This window comes from Sturnira hondurensis, unplaced genomic scaffold (genome assembly GCF_014824575.4).
Source record: "Sturnira hondurensis isolate 20B ecotype Veracruz unplaced genomic scaffold, ASM1482457v3 Scaffold0010128, whole genome shotgun sequence".
Lineage (NCBI taxonomy): Eukaryota > Metazoa > Chordata > Mammalia > Chiroptera > Phyllostomidae > Sturnira > Sturnira hondurensis.
The window spans coordinates 40,130,627-40,147,822 of NW_028082759.1; the positions used below are offsets into that span (position 1 = coordinate 40,130,627).

A 17,196-nucleotide genomic window follows, 5' to 3' on the forward strand; every position below is an offset into this window, starting at 1 on the left:
CTTGCACCTGCTCCTTTAATGTTATGTATCAATCTCTATAAAAATGAAGCTTAAATCAAACTCTGGGAGTTCGGTCAGACCCACAGAGGCTGGCATCCACCTGGGTGTCTAACCATTCGTCGCCTGTGCAATCCATCCTTCAGAGACTCAACCCTGCCGAGGCTGGACCCCGGCACATAAGTTCTACTCGCTTAGCAAATTTTTATTATATAACACAGTGCTATCAAAATAATTCACTTCTGAGAGGTGGTCTAGCAGTGTGGGTCAAATCTGGAAGTTGGGAGCCAGGCTGCGGAGATTCTTATCCTGGCTCATTATCCACTCGCTTTTCACTGCAGGGTGGATCAGTTCACCTCCTGAGCTTCAGGTTCCTTTCCCGTAAAATAGGCCTAAACAGAATGCTTTTTTGTAGGGTTTCTGTGAGTAGTAAATGGAATGGCACATGAAAAGACCATAACACAGTTCCCAGGGCTTGGTGAGCCCTTAATAAATGATGATCTATTGGTCTATTACTATTAGCATTACCACTCATGGCCCTGAAGATACTCAGAGTATCCCAATTGCACCCTCCCCTTCTCTATTTGGAGAACCTCCACAAGTGCAGCTGGGCGCCATCCCCTCAGCAGCAGTGTGCATGTCCCCCTCCTTAATACTTGATGCATGTGACCTTCAGCAAGTGACACATGCACCCTCTCTCTATTGCAGTTTCTGATCTGAGCAAGAGACATATGAATAATTATATCTCCTTCATACACTTGTTGCAAGGATTCAATGACAATATATTGTAAGGCATTTAGAAAACTGCCTGACACATTGGAAACCTTTTAGAATCATTAGATACTGTTATCTGTGTTCCCAGTGGCCAACTCAAAATCTGGCCAAGGTGGGGCCCAATAAACGTCTGACAAGAACATCAAAGAGCAAACTATGACAGCCACGGCTCAGATCTGACTTCTCAAGACCCTGCCAATGGAGCTAGCCGATCGCCCTCTCCTCGTGGGTGGTGCCCCAGCCAGAGACGGAGCGCAGCTGGGGTTCCGCACCTGGGTGTTTCCTGCCCAACGTGGGCTCCTCCAACAACCAACCTTTGCTTTGGGGCCTGGCATCCGCTCGGCCCAGACTTTCTCAGAGCTAGACGATGGCCTGAGACTCTTCCTAGCCATCCTCCTTCCTTCCTTCTCTGCTTAGCAGCTATCAAACTTCCATTGTGGCTCAGGGCTCGCCTGGATCTTTCACAGGCCTTTCCTCCCATAAATCTCTTCCTTGTCTAATTCTGTTTTCGCCTCCACTGCCTGGGGGATCCTAGAAAACACACCATTGGTCACATGGACCCAGACAACACTTCCCTGTTTCCTGCCTGGACAAGCATCAGCTGTCCAGGCAGGAAAAGCAGCTGAGGAAAAGCAGCTGAGCTGAGAGGTTGTGGGACAGCCCGGGAAGAATTTCAACCTGGTGGGACCCTCACCCCAGTGCCCAGTTTGCCACACACTGTGCCAGAATTCCAGGGAGCCAGGCACCAGGCTACACTTGCTAATTCAAGGAAATCCCTTTCCCATAACAGGCCACAGGAAGACTGTCTGCGATCCCACAGCAGAAAGCCAGACTAAGTGGGGAACCTCAGGCAGGGCCTGTCCCTTCCTGCCCCACAGTGGACCTGGCCACTTGGGGAGGCCTTCCCTGGCTCTTTGCGCCCACTACCAACCAAGGCCAGGCCTGACCACAGTTGTGCCTGAGCACAGCCACAGAACATTCTGCCTTCGGATCTCTCCTTGGTCAGAAGCCAAAGGGGCCCCATTGTAACTTCTGTTACCAAAAATACATTGTTTCCTCCCAGTCCCGTGGTTAATTCGGGAGAGTTAATGAAAAAAAAATGCTGGGTAAACACAGTGCTATTTTTATTCCCACCTTTCACGTGTACACCCCCTTCTCCTTCCAAATGTAGCCTTCCAGATCTGGGACTTGCACAGCAGCTCAGCTCTTGCAAAGGAAAAAATGAGAATACTGCCTCTCAGTCACATGAACACTTGTTTCTATAGCTGCCCCTTCTTCACCTGCCCCGCCTGCCTCACTGCCCACCCAGCAGGCTCTCCCAGGACAAGGATCACATGAAGAAAGTGCAGGGTTTAGCTTCGGTCCAAAGAAACCAATGACAGTTAGAGACAAATAGCTCAGGGAGCCTTCAAGTATGACTGGTGCTTGAGCCTACGTAGACATTATTAGATCTGGACTCCAGGGCAACCCCTTAGCCTTTAGAATTACCTACCATCTCGGGAGGCCATCCTCTGTGACTGAAGGGCCCAGGGGGCTTACAAATGACTAACATATAGCACGGACTAAGAACATCATTTTGAAATGTCACATGGAACGTATAGCATGCTAGGATATAAAAGAAAAAACAATAAAATGTGAGGTAATTGTATTATAAAAATATTTCTTATTTTTTACATTATCAGTAATATTTTTAAATAGCCAACTATCCAAGTACAAGCACAAGTCAGCAATTGTGCTTTACACGAGCATGTATTTTTAGAATAATTTTGAGAGATGCATTTGTGATGAAAAGTGAAGGATTGCTGCTCATTGCTCATCTCTGGCTTACAAGGAGGGGCTGCTGCCCTGCAGGAGAAACCAGCTGCTTTGTTCTCTGCTTCATGGTTGGAGTTCACAGGTTCCAACGTGGTGGCGGAGTGGACTGGGTCTGGGCCCACCAGGCTGAGCTTCACTGGAGGACCTGTGTGAGCAGCACAGTGGCTGCTGACAGTGGGCCCTTGCTCATTTTCTGAGCTCTGGGCCATGGTCCGTATGTGCGTCTGGGCAGGGGCCTGGGCAGGACTGTTTAGGGTGAAGGACGGTCAGGCAGTTGGGAGGACGGGGAGCTGACGTTGCTCTGAAGGAGCACGCTGATTCACGTCCTGAAACAAATCATATTCCACAGCGGCCTGGTACTCACTTGGCCCTGCAGGATTGTGCAGAACAAGAGTCCTTAGCTGTATTGTACGTTAGAATCACTTGCAGGGATTTCTTAAAATTCTAAAGCTAGGGAACTTGACCTAGAGACACTAATTCAGTTGTGGATGGGACCCTAGAATGAGTATGTTTAACCACCTCCCTGCAGGGTGCTTCTAACACACATCGCTGAGGACAGCAGTCGTTCAGCATCTGAGGGGAAATGTCGGGGCGGCGCTAGTGTGTGTTGTTTGGGGAACACACGTGCACTGTGTATACATCGTGTAGATGTCTTCACATGTGTGCAAAATGTACATTTAAGTGCACACAGTGTGTGCGACACACATGAGTACAGACAAAATGAAAAACAGCGTTGGCCTTGAAATAGGCTCCTCCTGAGGTAACTTCCAGGCTGGATTGCTGCTCTTTTTCTCTCTCAGACACGACTTTAAAACCAATTTTAAAACACTGATAGATGGACAAATATTGTAAGATTCCATTTACATGAGGTGTTTAGGGTAGTCAAATTCATACAGGCAGTTCAAACTGTGGTTACCAGAGAGGGGCTGGGGGAGGAAGGGAATGGGAAGTTAATGTTTACTGGGGAGGGTTTCATTTGGGAAGCTGAGAAAGTTCTGGAAATGGATAGTGGTGATGGCTGCCTGGCAATGTGAATGCACTTAATGCCACTGAACTGTGTACTTAAAAATAATTTAAATGGTTTTTCCAAGTTGAATCGTAAGATATTTTATCTTTGGAGGTAACTCTTCAGGTTCCGGGTTTAACAGGCTTCTATGATGCATATAGCACTGAGACAAGTTGTTCCCCTCTTGCATTAGATATCTCAGGGGCAGCCTCAGCTTCCCGCCCGTGGGTTATCTATGCCATGCCAGGACTGACACCCGGCGCTCTCCACTCCTGATCTACTGAGACTTTTCACATGGCTTCTCCAAGGAGTTCCCACCTCCTCCGGCCACCCTGCCCCTGACACCCCCTCTCAGTCTCACAGCTATTTTTTAACCCTCCAGAAATTCTGGGGGCTTTGTCACGCACAGGCCTCAGGTGCCACTTCAGACAGCTGGGAGGAGGTTTGAGTGAGGCACCAGGGTTTGTGTGTAGGGAAATGGGGGGAAAGGAAGGCGGTGAAGTGGGAGTCTGAGAAACCTTGGAGGACATGGTAAAGGAACAGAAAGAATGAGTCAGCACCAGTTTCATCAAATGGGTGGCCCTTAAATGGCAACAGCATAATTGGCCAAAATAAATGAGATTTTTCTTTTATTCATTTTTCCAAAAATGATGGGGGAGCCATTACTTGCCAAAAGTTGTCATAGTGTCACTGAAAGGATGCATTTTTGTCCCCAAGCCTAAACCTAACCTTAAACTAACTCCAACCCTAACTCTAAAAATAATCTGAACTCAAAATGTAAAACCCATCCTGACCCTGTCCTTCAACCTATCCCTTACACTAACCCTAATTTATTTTTTTATTTAATTCTTGTTCAAGTACAGTTTTCTGTTTTATATTCCCTGCCCTGCGCCCCCCCCCCAGTGCTCCCCACCTCCCTCCCATTTCCTCCCCCCACCTTAGTTATCGTCCATGTGTCCTTTATACTTATTCATGTGAGTCCCTCCCCTTTTCCCCTATGATTCTCTCCCCTCTCCTCTCTGGACCCTGTCAGCCTGTTCCATATTTGAGTGTCATTGGTCATATTTTGCTTGCTTGTTTGTTTTGTTGTTTAAATTCCTGTTAAAGGTGAGATCATATGGTATTTGTCTTTCACTACCTGGCTTATTTCGCTCAACATAATGTTCTCCAGTTCCATCCATGACGTTGCAAAAGGTAGGAGCTCCTTCTTCCTTTCTGCAGCATAGAATTCCATTGTGTAAATGTACCATAGCTTTTTGATCCAGTCATTTACTGATGGGCATCTAGGTTGCTTCCAATTCTTGGCTATTGTAAATTGTGCTGCTATGAACATCGGGGTGCATAGGTTCTTTTGGATTGGTGTTTCAGGGTTCTTAGGATATACTCCTAATAGTGGAATTGCTGGGTCAAAAGGCACGTTCATTTTTAGTTTTCTTAGAAAGTTCCATACTGTTTTCCATAGTGGTTGTACCAGTCTGCAATCCCACCAACAGTGAACTAGGGTCCCCTTTTCCCCACAACCTCTCCAGCACTTGTTGTTTGTTTCTTTGTTTATGATAGCCATTCTGACTGGTGTAAAGTGGTATCTCATTGTGGTTTTAATTTGCATCTCTCTGATAGCTAGCGATATGGAGCATCTTTTCATGTGTCTCCGGATCCTCTGTATGTCCTCCTTGGAGAAATGTCTGTTCAAGTCCTTTCCCCATTTTTTTAATAGGGTTGCTCGTCTTCTTTGAGTGGAGTCGAGTGAGTTCTTTGTCTATTTTGGAGATTAAACCTTTGTCTGAAGCATCATTGGCAAATAGGTTTTCCCAAACAGTTGCTTCTCTTTTAATCTTGATACTGTTTTCCTTGGCCATGCAGCTTTTAATTTTGATGAGATCCCATTTGTTTATCTTTCCTTTATGTCCCTTGCTCTAGGGGATGTATCAGTAAAAATATTGCTGCGTGGAATATCTGAGATTTTCCTGCCAATGCTCTCCTCTAGGGCTTTAATGGTTTCACGGCTTATATTTAAGTCTTTTATCCACCTTGAATTTATTTTGGTGTATGGTGTAAGTTGGTGCTCAAGTTTCATTTTTTTGCATGTAGCTGTCCAGTTCTCCCAACACCATTTGTTGAAAAGGCTGTCTTTACTCCATTTTATGTTATTGCCCCCTTTGTCGAATATTAATTGACTGTAGAGAGTTGGGTTTATTTCTGGGCTCTCTGTTCTATTCCATTGGTCTATGTGCCTGTTTTTATGCCAGTACCAGGCTGTTTTGATTACAGTGGCCTTGTAATACAGTTTAATATCAGGTATTGTGATCCCTCCTACTTTGTTCTTCTTTCTCAAAATTGTGGCTGCTATTTGGGGTCTTTTATGGTTCCATGTAAATTTTTGAAGTGTTTGTTCTATGTCTGTGAAATATGACATTGGAACTTTAATAGGTATTGCATTGAATCTGTAAATTGCTTTGGGTAGTATGGACATTTTGATGATGTTAATTCTTCCAATCCATGAGCATGGTATATGTTTCCATTTGTTCATGTCTTCCTTGATTTCTTTCTTCAGTGTTGTATAGTTTTCTGTGTACAGGTCTCTTACCTCCTTGGTTAGATTTATTCCCAGATATTTTATTTTTGTTTTTGCTATATCGAATGGGATTTTTTTCCTGATTTCTGCTTCTTCTGTTTCATTGTTGGTATACAAAAATGCCTTTAATTTCTGGATATCAAAGGCAAATTCATTTTGCCTTTGCTGTTTTGCCAAATTCATTTATTAGTTCGAGCAGTTTTTGGTAGAGTCTATAGGCTTTTCCATGTACACTATCATGTCATCTGCAAACAATACCAGTTTTGTTTCCTCCTTTCTGATTTGAATGCCTTTTATTTCCTTTTCTTGTCTAATCGCTGTGTCTAGAACTTCTAATACTATATTGAATAGAAGTGGTGATAGTGGGCAACCTTGTCTTGTTCCTGATCTTACACTAACCCTAATTTAAACCCAAACCTCAAACATACCTCTAACTCTACCATTGATCGTAACTCTGATTGTAATCTCAACCCCAACCCTAACACTACACCTAACTCTAATTCAAACCCTAAGCCTAAACATAACTCAAGACCTAATGCTAACCCTAGACCTAATCCCATCCCTTACTCTTAACCTAGCACTAACCCTAGAGTTACCCTAATTTAAACCTAAAGCCTACTCTCAAAACCAGCTTTAACTCTAAACTTTATCATAAACTCAACCTTAACCCTAACTCTCATTCTAACCATAACTAACACTGAGGAGATACTGAGAAGTCCCAGACCAGCGGGGGAGATCAAATGGGCACTAATTGTAGAACCTGAGAAGGGCTATAAGCAAGGCACAAAAATGTACTCTTTGGGTTGTAAGGGACAGAAATCCATTAAACTTTAAATAAAAAAAGAATGTGATGACTCACAGGATGGAAAAGTCTAGACACAGTTGAATTCAGGTAAGAATCACATCTTATAAATCTCTCCTCTGATATCTTGACTCTTTGTGGTCCTCATTCTGCAACAGGCTCACCTCTTGCAGTGACTAGGTTGATCTAAGCTGACTTCTTACTAGTTTAGTAAATGCAATGTAAAGAGGCCTCTTTTCCTAAAGTTGTAACTAAAGTTCTAGAAGTGGGTCTCGCTGAGTTAAAGTTCTCATCTTGTGAGCTGAGGAATGGAGAAAAAGAGGGGGTTGGCTCTACCCATGCTATGTAGACGAGTCAGGGTGAAAGAGATGTCACCCAGTGGCAAATAGAAGTGCTCCTACCAGAAGAGAGAATGAATCCCAGCCTGAAACTATTTTCCTCACCACAGTGTGAAAGTTTAGATGAGACAGTGGGCTGGTCTCCTGCAGGAAATTGGAGAAGGCTTCCTAGAGGGAGCAGCATTTAAACTGGTCTTTAAGACCTGAAGAATGGGTAGGATGTGGTCATGGGAGGGAAAGAAGGTTGAGAGGGAGGGCCCAGCCCACCCAAGGGAGAAATAGCACAAGAAGTATGTATTCTAGTCAGCGACTTTAGATGAAAAGGTTCTATGTGATCATCAGCCTCTTATTAGGTGATACAGGTTGGTCCAGAGAAGATGACATTGAGGCTGGAGAGACCTCTCAAGCCCACCTCAGCAGACTTGCCTGGAGACTGCCGGTCTTTAAGCAGTGATTATATGACTTCTTGAAAATAAGCAGGGCAAGCGATAATGCAATTTCTGTGACCTAAATGTCAGGTCCCAGTCATTCTTGGTCAATAACACACAAGCAAAATATCTGTAAAAGCTGCTGAGGATGTTAGGCTATTCCTTAGGTTGGGGTATAATTTGTGAAGGAAGTTTTCTTTTGGTGCTCTTGGATTTTGTTTTCTTTTGTTTTGTCTTTTGATGTGTGGTGATACAGGAGAGAATCTTACCCATTATCAGACTTCCCATGGCCTCATGTGGAAAAAAAAATAAAGGTAAAAGAGTGTTTGGGCCACAGGATCAAAGAAAGCAATACCAAAGTCTTAAAAACGATTTGAATATTTTTCTTTTGTTTCACTTTTTTTGATGTAAAAAGTGTAATAAAATCCCATAAAGAGCTTTATTTATAAAAAATATACCTCTGTGGCCTGATTTCAGCCATCATTGTAAGAGCAACTTTTCAGATATGAGTGCTGCTCAAAAAATTCTTGAAAATTCTGAGAGGTTGTGTAATGTTGAATGCTTTCAAGGCTCAAATTGGGAGTCATACAATAGCTCTGGGCCTAGACATGCTTCCAAATCTCAAAGGTTCTCATTTAAATTTTAAAAAGGTCCCTAGTGTATATGCTCTAAACCCTTCAATCCATGGTCATGTGATCAGTGCATTTTTATTTCATTGTAGACCCCTCCTCTTGGGATAATTCCACATGGAAGACAATTTTGGTAAATAATAGGTAACCATTGTCATCCAGCCCTTTACTCAACAAATGCAAAGAACAAGGAAGGAGAACAAGAGAGATTCGGGAAAACAAAAACAGCCACAGCCAACATTTAATCTTGATTTTTGTCACTATTTCTCTCGCGCTTCCTCCTTTTCCACAACACATTAAATATACAATAACCAAAACTCCGTTAATATACACATAAAGAAAACATGCGCAGCATGTAAGTATGTAAGTGTAGTAGGTATTGTGTAAACCCTGTCAGTGGCTGGTCTCTGTGGAGGGCCCCATGTGGCCTGCAGTGGGTTTGCGACATTCCCGAGGGGAGAATCCTCAAATGTAGAGCAGCATAAGTCACACTGCACTAAGAAAGGCTAAAATGGCACCAAAGTTTCTGTTCAAACTAAGGGGCAAGGGTCCTCTTGTAATTGTTAATAATACTTTACTTTGTCTTTTCTCCAAGAAATATTTCTAAATTTGTGGAATACTGAAGGAGCCAGGAGTGAGACATGGGGTGGATGAAAAGTATAAATGGAATTCAGGAAGTTCTGTGGTGGGTGACTGATAAATCTCCTTGATGAAGAAAAAATGCACAGATTATTTCATCATTGCATCTTTCCCTAAAGGGGAAAAACATATATTTTGTTTTGGCATAAATAGCTAAGACTTTTGCAGAGGAGAAAGGTATCATGGGAAAATGGAAACTATCTCTAATGTCTATTGCACACAAAATAACTAAAAGTAATAAAATATTAAAAGGCAAGAAGGTATATCGATAAAAAATTATGGTGCACATGTTGGATGAAAAGCAAAATTATGGATTAAATGGTTGTGTTACTGAAATAGCACTTGGTACACAAACATCAACATTCCTTTTCAAATTCACGTTCTCAGAGGATTGACTTCAGATGCCTGAGCACTTTCAACATCGTCTTTGCCTTTATTCTTCTTTGGGATAAATGCAAATGCTAAAATTATACCTGAAACAGAAAACTCAGGGTCAGACAGATGGAATCTTGAAATGTACTGTCACATTCATTTAGAAAGTAGCACCATGGTAGGAAAAAAATGACTCATACAATTCCATTTTTGTTTGTGGTTCAACAAAGTCTCGTTGTCCTGGTGAATAAGGGATTCTAGGCCTTGGCCTTCTTGGACAAGTAAGCTTAGCACTTATCTTATTGCTCATAAGTATGGACCAAGTCTCAAATCATTCTAAGCTGTGGCTATTTCTTGGTCTCTATCAAGGAAAATAGAACTTAATGCCTGCATTCCTCTGAAAACTAAGTGCATAATTATGACAGAATTCCCGAATTTTGCACATAGTCAATAAATATTGATTCCAGACCTTTGTCCCTTTCTGTAAAAGACATAGTCTAATCAGAACAACCAGAAAGCTGTTCTCAGACCTGTTCACATACCTAAGCCTATTTTCACTGTGTTCACACCAAATATTATGTTTTCTTGGCACCTTCCTCATGGTTCCAGTTTGAGTAGACTACCTAATATTTCAGATTTCTCCCATCTCTGAACTTCTACAAAATTACACTGTGCATTTGGCACTAAATGTATACTATAAGTCAGAGACCAATATGGAAAAGGGAGTTATTTTTTAAAAAATTAACTCAGCAGTAAGTTCACAGGAGGGTTTTGACAGAAAAGACTGGATGCTCAGAAATGCATCAAGAAATTTAAAGCAAGGACCCTGGTAGGTCACCTCTGGTGGCCCTGGAGTCTCTTCAATCTGGTGGGCTAGTCCACCCACACCAATGCACCCAAAAAAGTGGATAGAGGCTGGGCCTCACAGCCACATGGCACACCAGTGCATCAGCAGTGGTTGTGGCTAAATGTCACAGCCAGTGGAGCCAGGGGTCTCTCCAACATACCAGTGCACTCATGACAATTGTGTCTGGGCCTTGCGGCCAGCAAGGCCAGTGGCTAGCCCTGACCAATGGCATGCATACACAGTAATGTCACAACCACAACAGGAGGGTGCATGCAGCCCACGTGTGATACCCCAGGAATCCCTGGCTCTGGTGCCAGGAGGGATTGTGCCACTGGGCCCCATGGGAAAACTTCTATACAAGGGCACTCTCAACACTGCAAGACACAGCTGATCTACCTAATGTGTAGAACAAACACAGAGACTTAGGCAAAATAAGGAGACTGAGGAATATATTCTAAACAACAACAACAAACAAAAAAAACAGGAAAAGAACTCAATGAAATGGAGATAAGCAATCTCTCAGATAAAGAGTTCAAAGTAAAGATCGTAAAGGTGCTCACTGAACTCAGGAGAAGTATGGATGAACACAGAGAGAACTTCAACAAAAAGATGGAAACTATAAAAAAGAACCAATCAGAACTGAAGAATACAATAACTGAAATGAAAAACACACTAGAGGGAATCAACAGCAGATGAGCTGATGCAAAAGAACAGAGAAGTGATATGGAAGGCAGAGAAGTGAAAATCACCTAATCAAAACAGCAAAAAGAAAAAGAATTAAAAAAATATCAGGCGAGTATAAGAGATCTCTGAGACAATATCAGGTTTATTAACACTTGCATTACAGAGGTCCCAGAAGGAGAAGAAAAAGAGAAAGGAAAAAATACTTATGTAAAGAAATAATGGCTGAAAACTTCATTAACCTGGCAATGGAAACATATATCTGAATACAGAAAGCACAGAGAGTCCCAAACATGATGAACTGAGACTTCCAGCCAAGATGGAGGCATAGGTGGAAACACTGTGCCCCCTCCCACAAATAATTTAAAGACAGCGAAGTTTTAGAAACAAAAACACAGCCAAAGCAGTGAAAATTGAATTGTTCGGAAGTCCAACAACAACAGACCACTCAGCCAGACCGCGTCACAACCCAGCGACTGGGTCACCTGGCCCTGGCAAACACCTAAGGCCCCGCCCCTCAAACATAACAGGTGCAAACAGACCAAACATTATGACTCAAGAACAGCTCAAAGTCCCAGACCCTATAATTCTAAGTGACAAAGAAATAGCCAGCATTTCAGATGCACAGTTCAAAACACTAGTGATAAGGATGCTCACAGAATTGGTTGATTTTTAGCCATAAATTAGAGGAACATATGGAGGCTACACTAAGTGAAATGAAGGGAAATGTACAGGAAACCAATAGTGATGGAAAGGAAACTGGGACTCAAATCAAGGGAGTGGACCAGAAGGAAGAAATAAACAAAACAGAAAAGAAGGAAGAAACAAGATTTCAAAAACAATGAGGAGAGGTTTGGGAACCTCCAGGACATCTTTAAACGTTCCAACATCTGAGTTATAGGGGTACCAGAAGGGGAAGAGGAACAGCCACGAGTGGAAAACTTATTTGAACAAATAATAAAGGAGAACTTCCCCAGTCTGGCAAAGGAAATAGACTTCCAGGAAATCCAGGAAGCTCAGAGAGTCCCAAAGAAGTTGGACCCAAGAAGGGACACACCAAGGCACATCATAATTACATTGCCCCAGATTAAAATGAAGGAGAGAATCCTAGAAGCAGCAAGAGATAAGGGGACAGTCACCTACAAAGGAGTTCCCATCAGACTGTCAGTGGATTTCTCAAAAGAGACCTTCCAGGCAAGAAGGGGCTGGACAGAAGTATTCCAAGTCATGAAATCCAAAGACCTACAGCTTTTCTATCCAGCAAAGCTTTCATTTAGAATGGAAGGTCAGATAAAGTGCTTCTCGGATAAGGTCAAATTCAAGGAGTTCATCATCACCAAGCCCTTATTATATGACATGTTAAAGGGACTTATCTAAGAAAAAGAAGATAAAAAATATGAACAGTGAAAGGACAGCAAACTTACAGTCATTAACAACCACACCTAAAACAAAAGCAAACTAAGAGGACAGCTAGATCGGGAGCAGAACCATAGAAATGGAGATCACATGGAGGGTTAGCAACAGGGGAGTGGGAGGAGAAGGGGGAGAAGGTACAGAGAATAAGTAGCATAGACGGTAGGTAGAAAATAGACAGGGAGAGGACAGGAGTACTATGGGAAATACAGAATCTAAAGAACTTGTGACACATGGACATGAACAAAGGGGGGGGAATGGTGGAGGAGGGGCATGCAGGGTGGAGAGGAGTGAAGGGGGGAATGGGACAACTGTAATGGCATAACCAGTAAAATATATTTAAAAAATCATAATGAACCCAAAGAAACCCCTGCTAAGATACATCATAATTAAAATCTCAAAAGTTAGAGACAAACAGAAACATCTTAAAAGTAGCAAGAGAAAAAATAGTTACATACAGGGGAACTCCCATAAAACCAGCATTACAATAAATATTAAAGAAACTTCTTTGAGCAGAAAAGGAAAAAGCCAACACTAGATATGAGAAGATATATGAAAGGAAAAATTTCACTGGCAAAAGCAAACATGTAGTAAAAGTAGTTGATCACCCACTTACAAAGCTAATATGAGGGTTAAAAACCAAAAGTAGTAAAATCATTTATATCAATAATAATTAGTTAAGAGATAAAAATATACAAAGACATATAGTGTAAGAACATAAAATGGGGGAGGGTAGAAATGTAATGCTTTTGGAATGCATTTAAGCATTGAATGATGAACTTAAGCAATCATCTACTTAAAATAGACTGTTACATATGTAGGCTGTTATATATGACTCTCGTGGCAACCAAAAACCAAACCCCTAATAATAGATACACCAAAAAAATAGAGAAAGAAATCTAAAAATAACACTAAAGAAACTCATCACATCACAAGGGGTGGAAGCATGAGAAAAAGAAAAGAACAGAGAAGAACTTCAAATACAACTAGAAAACAACTAACAAAATGGCAATAAACACATACTATACGACTTCACTTATACGTGGAATCTAAGAACAAAACAAATGAACAAACAAAACAGAAACAGGCTTACAGATATAGAGAACAAACTGTTGGTTGCCAGAGGATAGGAGCATGGGTAAAGGGGCAAAAAAAAGGTAAAGAATGAGAGGTACAACTTCCCAGTTATAAAATAAGTAAGTCACAGGGATGTAATCTACAGCATAGGGAATATAGTCACTAGTAATAACTTTGCATGATGACACATGGTTACTGGATTTATTACAGCGATCACTTTTAAGGTGTAAAATTATTGAATAACCAAATTATACACCTTAAATTCACATAATATTGTATGACAACTATACTTTAATAAACCTTTATTCTATGTTATTTTAAAAAAGAATCTTGCATTAATCTCAACCCTATTTGACAAAGAAATATGAAATAATAAGATTCTATTACTTCTATCTCTCTATATCACCAAACTCACACAATCTTTAACTTGTAGCAAAATTATGAGATTAAATGGTCATATTAGTAAACAGCTGTTTGGTGCATAACCTCAAAAACCCTTTCAAGAAGGGAGGTCAATTACAATAAGAAAAGGAATAGAGGTAGAGGGGATCTTGATAACTGAGAGGGACCTCAAATGCTAGTTCAGCTGGTATAAAAGGTGTGCATCAGATGTCCTCAGGGAAAAATGATGGTCACCATGTACATGTTAAGATGGGTAATGGCCATGTCATGAAGGCCCTTCTATGCCATAATAATGAGGAGTTTGAATGGAAGGGTGTAAGGAAATGAGCTGCCCTTTAGTGCTGTGAATCAGAGTCCAGTGTGACAGATTGGACCATGGCAGAAAAGACCAGATGTTGAGAGAAAGATTAAGAATACTTGAAATAATCTCAGCCCTTCTTTTAAATATAGCCATTTATGTTTTCAAGCCTCTTACGTTATAATATTTCCCAAAGTAACCCACAAGGCAATGAGAGGTGGATGGTGGTACTAAAACAGTACCTTCCAACCAGGAAAGTCTGATATAGTTTACTGGTAATCCATGTTCTTGGCTCTTGTCTAGGTTGCCATTGGAGAAGCCACCACAGCAGCCCATTTAGATGGACCCTTAGGTGAGCTAATGTTTCTGAAGACCAGGACAGAAATCCTGGAATCTGAGATATTCCACTCACCAATGACCAAAAACGTGGTCAGGAGTATGCCAACTGCCGTGCCCACAGTAGGCATTCCCGCTTGGTGACCCGCGGGCTTGAAACAACTTCCTTCCGTGCACGTGCAGAAAGTAACTGAAAAACAGAATGATATTTGGTAGTTTATATTTTTAAGTGAACAGAGGAATCAAAGACAAGAATTCTTTCAAACTACCCATGACAATGCCCCAAATTGCCTGCAGCAAAATACCGACCTGGTAAAGAGACCGTGCTTTCCAAGGGTGGCCGGCCACCATCACTGATGCGGATTGGGATGTTATACACTCTCTCCTCGAAGCTTGTGTGCTTGGTGGAGAGTCTGGCATGAGTTCCTGTCACGACAGGGGTAAAATAAATGACAAGGAACACAACTTCAGACCCTGGATCAGCAGCAATAAATCTCATCTCCATGTCACATACTAAGGGTGACTGGGAACCGGTTAGATATGAGTTAAACGATTGAAGTATCACCACTCTCCCTGTACCTACCATAATGTCAAAAAGGGCTAAAGCATTTTTCAAGTCCTCAATTCATGACTTTTCTGTAGAAACAAATACTAAATATAGTCAGCTATCATTATTCCAAGTAGTGATGTTTTATAAAGTTGCCATTAAACAAATAATTGCTATTTTTTCCAAAGTTAATAAAAACTAAATCCTCAATCTAAGAAGATCAGCAAATTGCAGGGAAAAGAAAATCAGAACCATGACAAAGCATAATAATCAAATTGCTTAAAGCTAGTAATTTAGAGAAAAATCTTAAAAAGCATCCAGGAAAAAAAAAAGAAGCATTACATTCAAAGAAACAAAAACTGCAATCCAGGACATAGTGGAGAAATATCTTTAAAGTACTGAAAGAAAAAAGTTTCAATAAACTGAAAAGTATTTCAGTCAAATGTCCTATGGTCACTATAGAATTAAGTTAAAAATATATAGGTATTTGGAAAGTAAATAATATACTTCTAAATAAGTCATAGGTCACAGAAGAAATCTAAAGAAAAATATGAGGTATTTTGAACTGAATGAAAAGTTCAGTTATACAAAGTTAGTTATACATCTAACTTTGTGGAATGCAGTAAAAGAGATACATTTAAATAAATTTAAATAGATAAATTTATAGCACAAATGCCTACATTAACAGAAAAAAGTTCTCAAATTAATTATCTCAGCTTCCACCAAAATGAAAATAGAACAAGAACAAATTAAATATAGCATAAGAAAAAGAAAGGAAATAATATGTGTCTGATCAATAAAATATAAAATAAAACAAAATAAAAAATAAAAGCAATGAAATCTAAAGCTGGTTCTTTGAGAGTATCAATAAAATTAATAATCTCTCACCAGACTGATCAAGAAAAAAAAGAAGAGACATTATTTTCCAGCATCAGAATGAGGTGATATCACTACATAGTCTGCAGATATTAAGAGGATAATCAAATAATATTATAAATAACATGTGCCAATAAATTAGACAAATCAAATCAAATAGAAAATTATATGAAAGATATAAACTACCAGCTCAACCAAGAAGAATTCTATAATTTGAATAGCCCTATATCTATTAAGAAGTATTTATTGATGAAACTTCCTACAAAGAAATCTGCAGGCCCACATGGCTTCAAACTTTAAGGAAGAAATAAAAAACTTCACAAACTCTTCCAGATAACTGAACAGGACACATTTCCACTCATTCTATGAGGTTAGCAGCACTCTGACATCAAAGCCACACAAAAACACTACAAAAAAGAGAAAAATGTAGATTAATATGTCTCATGAATATAGATGTAAAAATTCTTAAAATTTTATCAAATCCAATCCAACAATATTAAAAAGTGATAATATTTCACAACCAAGTAGACTTTATCCCAGGAACAGAAGACTGGTTTAAGATCCAACATTGATTGGTGTCACTGAAAATTTATGGAATATAAAAAAAGAGAGAGAACTGATGATGAGGTCTGCAATGTTATAGGATGCAAGAGCAACCCTGTGCCTGTTCCCAAAGCATGACGTTCCTTCCTGGAGCATGGGAGAAAGAGACTGTGCTGAGTGCTGCAAGCACATCAAGGCAAATAAAAACTAATTGCAGCAACCAGCCGTGTTTTACTCAATGTACTTTGGACAACTCACCATTGACTTTGGAAACCTCCCAGTCTTTCTGGAAGCTTTCACTGCCAAGGGAAAATGTGAACTGTGGACCCCGAAAGGACCATTGATCATCATCTGTAGCCTCAAACATGAGACTGCCGGGTTCCCTGAGGGGATGGCAGAAGTACAGGCCTGTGTACTCCTTCGCCAGCCGAGGGGGGTTGTCGTTCACATCCGTGAGGGTTAGGTGGAAATCCGCCATGCCGCTCAAGGAGGATCCACCTACGGGATGGAGTGATGGAAACAGGCATCAGCTCTCTCATGTCCTCTTAGTAAGAAAGAATGTTGTCTTTCTTTTTTTAAAATTACAATTCAAGTAGTCGGGTATATTGAGGCCGTAGAAAGGTAACAAACTTTTAGAATCAGACCTGTTTTCATTGCCTGGTTAAATAGTCTTAATAATAATAATGCCTAAGATTTATGTGCTGGCTCTGAGAAGTTCTGTGACTTGCCCAAGGTCATACACAAAGAGAAGTTTTCAACCCAGAAGCTCTGCCATTAGAGCCCGTACCTTCAATTGCTCCT

At 40.8% G+C, this 17,196-nt stretch overlaps 1 protein-coding gene across 1 annotated transcript in view; it reads right to left on the reverse strand.

Annotated features, from left to right (window-relative positions):
• Positions 1–8,573: 8,573 nt before the first annotated feature.
• The window catches only part of CDH17 (cadherin 17), an 86,298-nt gene continuing 77,675 nt past the window's right edge, over positions 8,574–17,196 (reverse strand). The window contains exons 15-18 of the mRNA XM_037058738.1: positions 16,654–16,893; positions 14,739–14,855; positions 14,506–14,619; positions 8,574–9,476 (exon numbers count right to left, since the gene is read on the reverse strand). Coding sequence (XP_036914633.1) covers positions 9,379–9,476; positions 14,506–14,619; positions 14,739–14,855; positions 16,654–16,893 — 569 coding nt within the window. The 3' untranslated portion in view covers positions 8,574–9,378. The remainder of the gene's footprint in view (positions 9,477–14,505; positions 14,620–14,738; positions 14,856–16,653; positions 16,894–17,196) is intronic.